Source organism: Staurois parvus, unplaced genomic scaffold, assembly GCF_062004578.1.
Source record: "Staurois parvus isolate SC_StPar_1 unplaced genomic scaffold, SC_StPar_1.0 ptg002868l, whole genome shotgun sequence".
NCBI lineage: Eukaryota > Metazoa > Chordata > Amphibia > Anura > Ranidae > Staurois > Staurois parvus.
In genome coordinates, this window is record NW_028320664.1 from 53,633 (window position 1) to 65,000 (window position 11,368).

The 11,368-nt window shown below is 48.8% G+C and overlaps 1 protein-coding gene across 1 annotated transcript in view; it reads right to left on the reverse strand.

Annotated features, from left to right (window-relative positions):
* Positions 1–11,368, reverse strand: part of LOC149429001 (coiled-coil domain-containing protein 27-like) — a 33,156-nt gene that overhangs the window by 13,771 nt on the left and 8,017 nt on the right. Inside the window, exons 2-5 of the mRNA XM_089666842.1 lie at positions 11,274–11,368; positions 8,481–8,638; positions 6,971–7,132; positions 1,181–1,411 (exon numbers count right to left, since the gene is read on the reverse strand). The exon at positions 11,274–11,368 is cut by the window's right edge and continues 35 nt beyond it. Coding sequence (XP_089522968.1) covers positions 1,181–1,411; positions 6,971–7,132; positions 8,481–8,638; positions 11,274–11,368 — 646 coding nt within the window. The remainder of the gene's footprint in view (positions 1–1,180; positions 1,412–6,970; positions 7,133–8,480; positions 8,639–11,273) is intronic.

Consider the following 11,368-nt stretch of genomic DNA (forward strand, 5'->3'; position numbering starts at 1 on the left):
AGAGAAAATATAGATCTGTAATGAAAGTACCAACCCAACTATCTAACCTAAACCACCCAATCCATACTATACAAAATACAAAGTTCAAACAGGAAAATGAAGATGGATCCGAGGATATCCCATGTCCTACGTACCGAAGGAAAGACGAGGAGTGGAGCAGATGGACACCCAACGTACCGAAGGAAAGACGAGGAGTGGAGCAGATGGACACCCAACGTACCGAAGGAAAGACGAGGAGTGGAGCAGATGGACACCCAACGTACCGAAGGAAAGACGAGGAGTGGAGCAGATGGACACCCAACATACCGAAGGAAAGACGAGGAGTGGAGCAGATGGACACCCAACGTACCGAAGGAAAGCCGAGGAGTGGAGCAGATGAACACCCAACGTACCGAAGGAAAGACGAGGAGTGGAGCAGATGGACACCCAACGTACCGAAGGAAAGACGAGGAGTGGAGCAGTTGGACACCCAACGTACCGAAGGAAAGACGAGGAGTGGAGCAGATGGACACCCAACATACCGAAGGAAAGACGAGGAGTGGAGCAGATGGACACCCAACGTACCGAAGGAAAGACGAGGAGTGGAGCAGATGGACACCCAACGTACCGAAGGAAAGCCGAGGAGTGGAGCAGATGAACACCCAACGTACCGAAGGAAAGACGAGGAGTGGAGCAGATGGACACCCAACGCGTTTCATTGTAATTAGCCCTTCTTCAGGAATCTCCCATCACTAACCATCACTAATATCGCTTCCAGCTGTCCAGACCTCAGAACTATCACATCCCAGCCCTGATGAAGGGGGACTTCAGCCTCCCAAAACACATTGAATTCCTTTTATTAGCAGCTACATGTGATAACCACATTCTGGACACTGACAGGGGAGCTGACAACAACAACGACCTATAATCTGTGCCCTCCCGCCCCACTGACCCCCATCGCCCTCATTTCTTGATTTCATTCTTGGAGTCACAGGGATAAAACAGTGATAACCTCCTCCATGGAGTCGCGGATGGCAATGAAAACCTGCCAGAAGCTCAAACCTTTCACTTTATCCATGACTGACAATAGTCATACCTGGAGTTGGGCCAAGGTAGGTACATGACAGGAATGTTCAGCGTGTGATCTGATTTAGAGTAAGAAGTTAGATTCTGGGATCATGAAATCAGTAATTGTCGTTACCTCGGCCTCCATCTGAGGGCTGTGACCGTCTCTATGTAACTCAGAGAAGCTCCCAGCCAAGGATATAGTGGAGACATTTCTCTCTGAGTTGGTGAACAGATCCCGGTGACTTGATGGTGAATTCAGAACTTCCCGTGTTGCATCCGGAGCGGAGGAGCATTCCTCGAATTCAGGGAATCCATTTGTACTGTGGAGGCTTCTAGGATCCAACTGCTCTACCGAAGAACTGTCCTAAAATAACAGGAACTGGTCAGTAACCATCCAAGACACCATATTCCTGGGCTTGTGATAGTACATAGGCTACTAACAGACCACCATGATCACAGACCACCATTATCATAGACAACCAATATCATAGACCACCATTATCATAGACCACCATGATCACAGACCACCATTATCATAGACTACCAATATCACAGACCACCATTATCATAGACCACCATTATCATAGACTACCTTTATCATAGACCACCATTATCATAGACTACCTATATCATAGACCGCCATGCTCACTGACCACCATTATCATTGACTACCAATATCATAGACCACCATGATCACAGACCACCATTATCATAGACTACCATGGTCACTGACCACCATTATCATAGACTACCAATATCATAGACCACCATGATCACAGACCACCATTATCATAGACTACCAATATCACAGACCACCATTATCATAGACTACCTATATCATAGACCACCATTATCATAGACTACCTATATCATAGACCGCCATGCTCACTGACCACCATTATCATTGACTACCAATATCATAGACCACCATGATCACAGACCACCATTATCATAGACTACCATGGTCACTGACCACCATTATCATAGACTACCAATATCATAGACCACCATTATCATAGAATACCATTATCACAGACCACCATTATGATAGACTACCAATATCATAGACCACCATTATCATAGACTACCATGATCACAGACCACTATTATCATAGACAACCAATATCATAGACCACCATTATCATAGACTACCAATATCATAGACCGCCATGATCACAGACCACCATTATATTAGACCACCATGATCATAGACCACCATTATCAAAGACCACCATGATCACAGACCACCATTATCATAGACTACCAATCTCATAGACCACCAGTATCATAGACTACCAATATCATAGGTCACCATGATCACAGACCTCCATGATTACAGACCACCATTATCATAGACTACCAATATCATAGACCACCATGATCACAGACCACCATGATCATAGACCACCATTATCATAGACTACCAATATCATAGACCACCATGATCACAGACCACCATTATCACAGACCACTATTATCATAGACCACCATGTTTGCAATACTCAATTAATGAGTATATAGAATACTAATATGCCACCATTACCACAATACTCCATTAATGAGTACATGGGCTACCAATAGACCACCATCATCACAGACCACCATTATCACAGACCACTATTATCAAAGACCACCATTATCCCAATACTCCATTTACGAGTTCATAGACTACTAGTAGACCACCATCATCACTGTACTCCATTAATGAATACCTGCATTACTAACAGACCACCATGATCATAGACCACCATGATCATAGACCACCATTATCACAATACTCCATTATTCAGGACTTAGACTACTAACAGTTACATTGTTGGTAAGGTTGAATAAAGACACCATTCCATCCAGTTCAACCTTTGTGGGACCACCTTTATCACAGTACTCCATTCATGAGTCCAATGGGCTACTAACAGGCCACCATCATCACACTATACTCCATTAATTAATACATGGGCCACTAACAAACCACCATTATCAGGGTTTGGCTCCTTATTGAGTGAAAATGGCCACAGCCATGTTTACTCGCTTGACCAGGTACCATGTTCGTGGGTGGTAAAAACACAGCTGAGCCACCTGTTATTACGGCCTGTGTGAATGAGGCCCTATTAGGCCAATGAAGTAAATAAGAATGAGGATCCCAGCTTCATAATCCTCTATGGGGTTGAAATTCATGGGACCCTTGTACTCCATTGACTGCCTTGAGGAGGCCTAACAGGTGTGGGGTCTGGGTTCTTTTTGAATTTGGTGGGACCTCACAACTTTTTTCCTGTTACCAACTTCACCAATTGACTACCAATATGACAGACCACCATGATGACAATACTCCATTAATGAGTACATAAGCTATGAATAGACCACCATTACCCCAATATTCCACCAATGAGTACATGGGCTACTTATAAACCACCATCATCACAACAGAGTTTGGCTCTTTGTTGAGTGACAATTGTCGCAGCCATGTGTACTTACCTGTGCAGATTCCATGTTCAGGGGTGGTAAAAAAAAGTGGCTGAACCACCTGTTTTTGCCACATGTGTGAACAAGACCTTATTAGGCCAATGAAGTAAAAGAGAATTAGGATCCTGGCCTCATAAACCCCTACAGGGTAGAAATTCTGGGTGCCTTTGGACTCCATTAAGTGATCTGAGGTGACCTAAGGGGTATTGAGTCTGTTTTATTTTTTAATTTGGCGGGACCTCAAAATTTTTATGAATTGCACAGGGGGGGTGCATGCTGGTTCTTTTTTTGGGGGGGTCCCCATATACACTATATTGCCAAAGTATTAGGTCGCCCGACTTTCCACTTTAATGGCCCCCCCAGTCTTAGTCCGTAGGGTTCAATATTGAGTTGGCCCCGCCCTTTCCACGCACATGACCTTTAATGGCCCCCCAGTCTTAGTCCGTAGGGTTCAATATTGAGTTGGCCCCGCCCTTTCCACGCACATGACCTGTAGTGGCCCCCCAGTCTTAGTCCGTAGGGTTCAATATTGAGTTGGCCCCGCCCTTTCCACGCACATGACCTTTAATGGCCCCCCAGTCTTAGTCCGTAGGGTTCAATATTGAGTTGGCCCCGCCCTTTCCTCGCACATGACCTTTAATGGCCCCCCAGTCTTAGTCCGTAGGGTTCAATATTGAGTTGGCCCCGCCCTTTCCACGCACATGACCTGTAATGGCCCCCCAGTCTTAGCCCATAGGGTTCAATATTGAGTTGGCCCCGTCCTTTCCACACACATGACCTTTAATGACCCCCCAGTCTTAGTCCGTAGGGTTCAATATTGAGTTGGCCCCGCCCTTTCCACGCACATGACCTTTAATGGCCCCCCAGTCTTAGTCCGTAGGGTTCAATATTGAGTTGGCCCCGCCCTTTCCTCGCACATGACCTTTAATGGCCCCCCAGTCTTAGTCCGTAGGGTTCAATATTGAGTTGGCCCCGCCCTTTCCACACACATGACCTTTAATGGCCCCCAGTCTTAGTCCGTAGGGTTCAATATTGAGTTGGCCCCGCCCTTTGCAGCTATAACAGCTTCAACTCTTCTGGGAAGGCCGTCCACAAGGTTTAGGAGGGTGTCTATGGGAAGGTTGGACCATTCTTCCAGAAGCACATTTGTCAGGTCAGGCACTGATGTCGGGGGAGGAGGCCTGGCTCACAGTCTCCGCTCTAATTCATCCCAAAGGTGTTCTATGGGGTTGAGGTCAGGACTCTGTGCAGGACAGTCAAGTTCCTCCACCCCAAACTGGCTCCTCCATGTCTTTATGGACCTTGCTTTGTGCACTGGGGGGCAGTCATGTTGGAACAGGAAGGGGCCATCCCCAAACTCCTCCCACAAAGTTGGGAGCATGAAATTGTCCAAAATGTCGCCTTAAGAGTTCCCTTCACTGGAACTAGGGGGCCAAACCAACCCCTGAAAAACAACCCCTCCACCAAACTTTACACTTGGCACAATGCAGTCAGACAAGTATCGTTCTCCTGGCCACAGCCAAACCCAGACACGTCCATCGGATTGCCAGACAGAGAAGCGTGATTGGTCCCTCCAGAGAACACATCTCCTCTGCTCTAGAGTCCAGTGGCGGCGTGCTTTACACCACGGCATCTGAAGCTTTGCATTGCACTTGGTGATGGAAGGCTTGGATGCAGCTGCTCGGCCATGGAAACCCATTCCATGAAGCTCTCTACGCACTGTTGTTGGGCTCATCTGAAGGCCACACCAAGTTTGGAGGTATTTAGCTATTGACTCTGCAGACAGTTGGCGACTTCTGCGCACTGTGCGCTTCAGCATGCACTGACCCCGCCCTGTCATGTGACGTGGCCTACCACTTGGTGGCTGAGTGGCTGTTGTTCCCAGTTGCTTCCACTTTGTTATAATCCCACTAACAGTTGAGCGTGGAATATTTAGTGGCCAGGAAATGTCACGGATGGACTTATTGCACAGGTGGCCACCTATCACGGGACCACGCTTGGAGTCACTGAGCTCCTGAGAGCGACCCATTTTTTCACCAATGTTTGTAGAAGCCGTCTGCATGCCTAGGGGCTTGATTGTATACACCTGTGTCCATGGAGGGGATTGGAACACCTGAATCACATGATATGGAGGGGATTGGAACACCTGAATCACATGATATGGAGGGGATTGGAACACCTGAATCACATGATTGGGAGGGGATTGGAACACCTGAATCACATGATATGGAGGGGATTGGAACACCTGAATCACATGATATGGAGGGGATTGGAACACCTGAATCACATGATATGGAGGGGATTGGAACACCGGAATCACATGATATGGAGGGGATTGGAACACCGGAATCACATGATTGGAGGGTGGGGCCAATACTTTTGGCAATATAGTGAATATCAGACCCTCATCTAGTATAAGGATCTGGTATAGATGAATGGAATCCTGGGCTCCACAGAGGCTGGGAACTGTCATTTTGCCGGCATTTCTTTGTAAACGTCAGTTTTGCTGTAGTTGGTTGTATACTTCGTACAGGTGAGCCACTTCACAGGCCGGTTTATGGCGCCCCCCAGACATGGTAGTTAATGGAATTTTGCATTTAAAATATTTCACTTTAAATATTAATATTGCTGCTCAGCCAAGCTGATTCTTTTTCTTTCTTTCCTTTGGTCCATGTCCCCCATGGGAGTGCCCAACCCCCCCCCCCCCATGTTTTTTGGGTGACAATCCCTGGCCTATCAGCCTTGAAACTGTCCTTGACTCTGTTTTAACATTCAGCTCCCACTGACTTCCATGGGGTTCAGATTCCACACCCAATCTTTAGCCATGTTTCCTGAATCTGCCTTGAACCCATCCAGGATAGGTTGGCCTATCCATACCGCCGACGTGCAGCAGCTGGAAGCATAAAATCTAAGAATGGAATGGGTCACATGATCCCTCACCAACTGCAGCGCCATCCTAACCGGCTCTGCGCCATCCTAACCGGCTCCTCCCCATCCTAACCGGCCCCTCCCCATCCTAACCGGCCCCTCCCCATCCTAACCGACTCCTCCCCATCCTAACCAGCTCCTCCCCATCCTAACCGGCTCTGCGCCATCCTAACCGGCTCCTCCCCATCCTAACCGGCCCCTCCCCATCCTAACCGGCCCCTCCCCATCCTAACCGACTCCTCCCCATCCTAACCAGCTCCTCCCCATCCTAACCGGCTCTGCGCCATCCTAACCGGCTCCTCCCCATCCTAACCGGCCCCTCCCCATCCTAACCGGCCCCTCCCCATCCTAACCGGCTCCTTCCCATCCTAACCGGCTCCTCCCCATCCTCACCGGCTCCTCCCCATCCTCACCGGCTCCTCCCCATCCTCATCGGCTCCTCCCTATCCTCACCGGCTCCTCCTTATCCTAACCAGCTCCTCCCCCTATAGGATAATAATACCAAAAAAAAAAAAAGTCTCAGAAGGTGACCGACCTCCTCTCTGCTGTTATGTGGGCGGCTCAGGTGCTGGAGATCGACCTGAAGTTTGGAGATCTCGTTTCTGAGGGATGAAATGATCTGATCCTTCCGCTTCGTTTCCACCTCGAACCTGGAGAGGCGATTGATCTCTTCTCCCAGCTTCAGAAGACAGCGCTCCTAGAAACACGTGCATGGCGTCACATTACATACAGTGGCCCTGTGCGCATTGTAACAATGGGGGGCCACAGACAGAAAGAAAGACCTGACGGGGGCGCTAATTCTAACTCTATCCAAAACAAGCAAAATACGTTTTGGTTGTCGGAAGCCATGTTTTTTGTGATTTTTTTTTATAAAACTGGAGTTTTGTTTTTAAAATAATAAACCAATGAGTGTACTTATAACAATAACTGCGAATTTGAACGTTTTCCGGCTATATTCTCCTCCATTCGAATGTGGGAGTGCTGAAAATACTGTATTATGGCCAGCTGATGGCGCTGAGGAGCACACTTGATTCCTATGATAATACGGCATGGCCACTAGATGGCATTGACTACCATAGGAAATAATTGTGTTCCTCAGCGCCATCTAGACCTCTCCAGCAACCATGGATTTCCCACCAGCAACAATAGATCTACCCAGCAGCAACAGATCCACCACCAGCAACAACACCCCCCCCCCCCAGCAATAATAGTCCCTCCATCAACAGATGATCCCTCCCAGCAACAACTGACCCCCCCAGCAATAATAGACATCCCAGCAACAATAGACACCCCCACCAGCAACAATAGACCACCCACCAGCAACAATAGACCTCCCCAGCAGCAACAGATCCACCACCAGCAACAACAGACCCTCCCCCCAGCAATAATAGTCCTCTCCATCAACAGATGATCCCTCCCAGCAACAATTGACCCCCCCAGCAAAATAACACCCACCAGCAACAATAGATCCCCCGCCAGCAACAACAGACTTCCCCAGCAACAATAGATCCCCCAACTGCAACAAAATTTCCCCCACCAGCAACAAAAGATCTCCCTGGCAACAATAGATCTCCCAGCAACAATAGATCTCCCAGCAACAATAGATCACCCAGCAGCCAGCAACAATAGACCCTCCAGCACACCCCAGCACCCCATGCTATTACATACGTTCAGTGTTGGAGGTGCCGGAACTGCCTTTTCCTGTGTTCCCACTGAAAAAAATGGGGAGAGACTGAAAGATGACTTTGTGGACATTGGATGTTGGTTGGACCCCTGAGCACAGTCAGCTGACCTTAAATAATAAACAGCCCCACCACAGGAGGGGGTAAGTGAGGGAACAGACACGCCTGGAGATTGAAGGAAACCAGGGCAAATGGTTTGAAATGACTAACATGGCGGAAGGCGAGATCCTCCACCATCAATAAGCTGTAGGTGCCCCTCTTGGCCCCAGATATGGTGTTTCTTTGATCTAAAATCTGGTGGGAACCCTTGATTCAAGTCTATGGGCGCCCTAAGAGTCAAACATGAAGGTCGATGATTTCTACCTTTTCGTGGAGCACCGTTATATACCATGGCGTCTTTATCTCCAGAGAGGTGAGATACGTCTGAGGACTTCCGCCGTGATGGAGAATTGTGGAGGAACCGTCCCAAAGGCTGCTTCTGCTGTGATCGGCGGAGCTTTGAATGTGAGGGAGCTTCCGGTCTATGAAGTTATAGCAAAAAGCAACACAGGAAACAAAGTCACATCTCAGAGAACTTTGTAACAAAGGATAAAAAATGAGATATTTGGAAGAAAGTCGGGTATCAGCTTCTATCTAGTTGTAGCCGGGTGCTTGGCTGGAGGCAGTACTCTCTGTGCTCCCAATGGACTTCAGCTAAATGGGTTAACCACCTCACCTCCATCTACTAGGGGGAGCTGACAAGCGGAAGGAGCTCCAGAGACTTGATGGTTGGCAGCATTGAATCATGGGAGATGAAGTTTGGGAAAGAAACTTTACTATGGCAGTCTATGGACCATTGGACTACAATTCTCTACCAGTGGTCGGCAAGCCGCGGCTCGCGAGCCACATGCGGCTCTTTACAAGCTTAAATGCGGCTCTTCTGTGTGCCGAGCGCCCGCTCCCCTCCCTCCCTCCTCTCCCTCCCCTCCCTCCCCTCCTCTCCCCTCCCCTCCCTCCCTCCTCTCCCCTCCCTCCCCTCCTCTCCCCTCCCTCCCTCCTCTCCCCTCCCTCCTCTCCCTCCCTCCCTCCTCTCCCTCCCCTCCCCTCCCCTCCCCTCCCCTCCCCTCCTCTCCTCTCCTCTCCTCTCCCCTCCCTCCCTCCTCTCCCCTCCCTCCCTCCTCTCCCTCCCCTCCCTCCCCTCCTCTCCCTCCCCTCCCTCCCCTCCCTCCCCTCCTCTCCCTCCCTCCCCTCCTCTCCCTCCCCTCCTCTCCCTCCCTCCCCTCCTCTCCCTCCCCTCGGACGGGCGTGTGCCGGGCGGCCGCCCCCTCACCTCCCCTCCCCTCCCTCCTCTCGGACGGCCGCCCGCTCCCCTCCCTCCTCTCGGGCGGCCGCCCCAAAAGTCAGGACTCTGCAGCTGTCAGGATGTAGGCGGGGCAGCGTGATGAACTCCTCTCCTCTCACAGTCCGCCCTGAAGACCAGAACGGCGCGGGAAGCACGACGAGAGGAACGCGCGGAGCAAAGGTAAGTGAATTGACACAGGGGGGACTTACTATATGGGGGATGAATTACTATATGGGGGACTTACTATATGGGGGATGAATTACTATATGGGGGACTTACTATATGGGGGGGACTTACTATATGGGGGGGGACTTACTATATGGGGGGGGGACTTACTATATGGGAGGGGGACTTACTATATGGGAGATGAATTACTATATGGGGGATGAATTACTATGGGGGGGATGAATTACTATGGGGGGATGAATTACTATATGGGGGATGAATTACTATGGGGGGATGAATTACTATAGGGGGGATGAATTACTATATGGGGGATGAATTGCTATGGGGGATGAATTACTATATGGGGGATGAATTGCTATGGGGGATGAATTGCTATGGGGGATGAATTACTATATGGGGGATGAATTACTCTATGGGGGATGAATTACTCTATGGGGGATGAATTACTATGGGGGATGAATTACTATATGGGAGATGTATTTTCAGTTTTAAAAATGTGGCTCTCAAAATAAATTTCAATCGTGGTTTTGGCGAGATTTGGCTCAGTTGAAAAAAAAGGTTGCCCACCACTGCTCTATACGATCCGGGTATGAGGGGTGAGAGAGTTGTATTTTCTAAGGCTGAATATTGAGGGATTTACTTTTTGCTGTGGGGAGACTGAGATGAGCACATTGCTGCTTCTGTGTGCACATCAACCTGCTACAAGCGTGCGGCAATGTGCTGAGGACCTTTAGGCAGATCCAAGTGAGCTGACATCTGAACAGCAGTACCCCTGTTGCTGTATCACTGGCACTGGTAAGAGGACACTGCTGCCAGACTGGGAACATAGGGACTGGCTATCTAACTAGCAGCATTATTTACTGCATGCCGAGTTTACTGGGACTGTACTCTAGTGCACCACCATAAAGACTGGGCCCCACCGCTAGCCGGCTGAAGAACTAGGGCTAACATCTACTCACTCAGATAGCTCCTTCACAAGAACTTTGCCTATTGTCCATAGTAAGAGGTACCTCTTTAGGGAGTTCTAAATTTCATCACCACTGCCAGTCATATAGATTGCGACCTTAAGTGGATAAAGACCACTGTTTACAGAGGAGTCATGGCAGTATTGACTATCATTGCTCTTACTGTTTTCTAATGCTGTAACTTTTTTCTGATTTTGTGGATTTACTCTAATTTAGCTGCATAGAACTCCATTCTAAGCTGCTATAGCCTAGTGAACATATTGATAAGTGAACTGATACTGATATTGACTGCAACCCGTGACAATATATGGGGTAACATTTACCACTAACTAGTCTGATGTTTGCTTCTTGATACTGAACCTTAGAGCTCATTCACAGGGGTGGTGGGCTCTACCGTCCCTCTGAAAAGCTATGCATTTGGTGAAACGCATTAAGACGGAGCAGTCTGGGGTGGGGACTATGTGTGTTCAGCTATACCACTTGATATCTCAGTGAAGAGTTTTTAGCTGGGATCTCCTGGTCCATTGATGGCCAGCAAAGATGAGCTTCTTGAACCGGCAGTGAGTGGGAGGGGCACCGGTCTGGAGCATGCTCCGTGTTTGTGAGTTTTACTCATCAGAAAAGCAGATAGAAGTCTGGAGTCAGTAAATAGAGAAGACAGAAGGAAAGTCTGGAAACCATTACCCATCGGGAGAGTGAAGCCGCCATTTTTACAGTGTCCGTGGTGTGATCCGCTGGAGGAGTGCAAGTCGATGACCTGAGAGGAGACGATGCTTTCA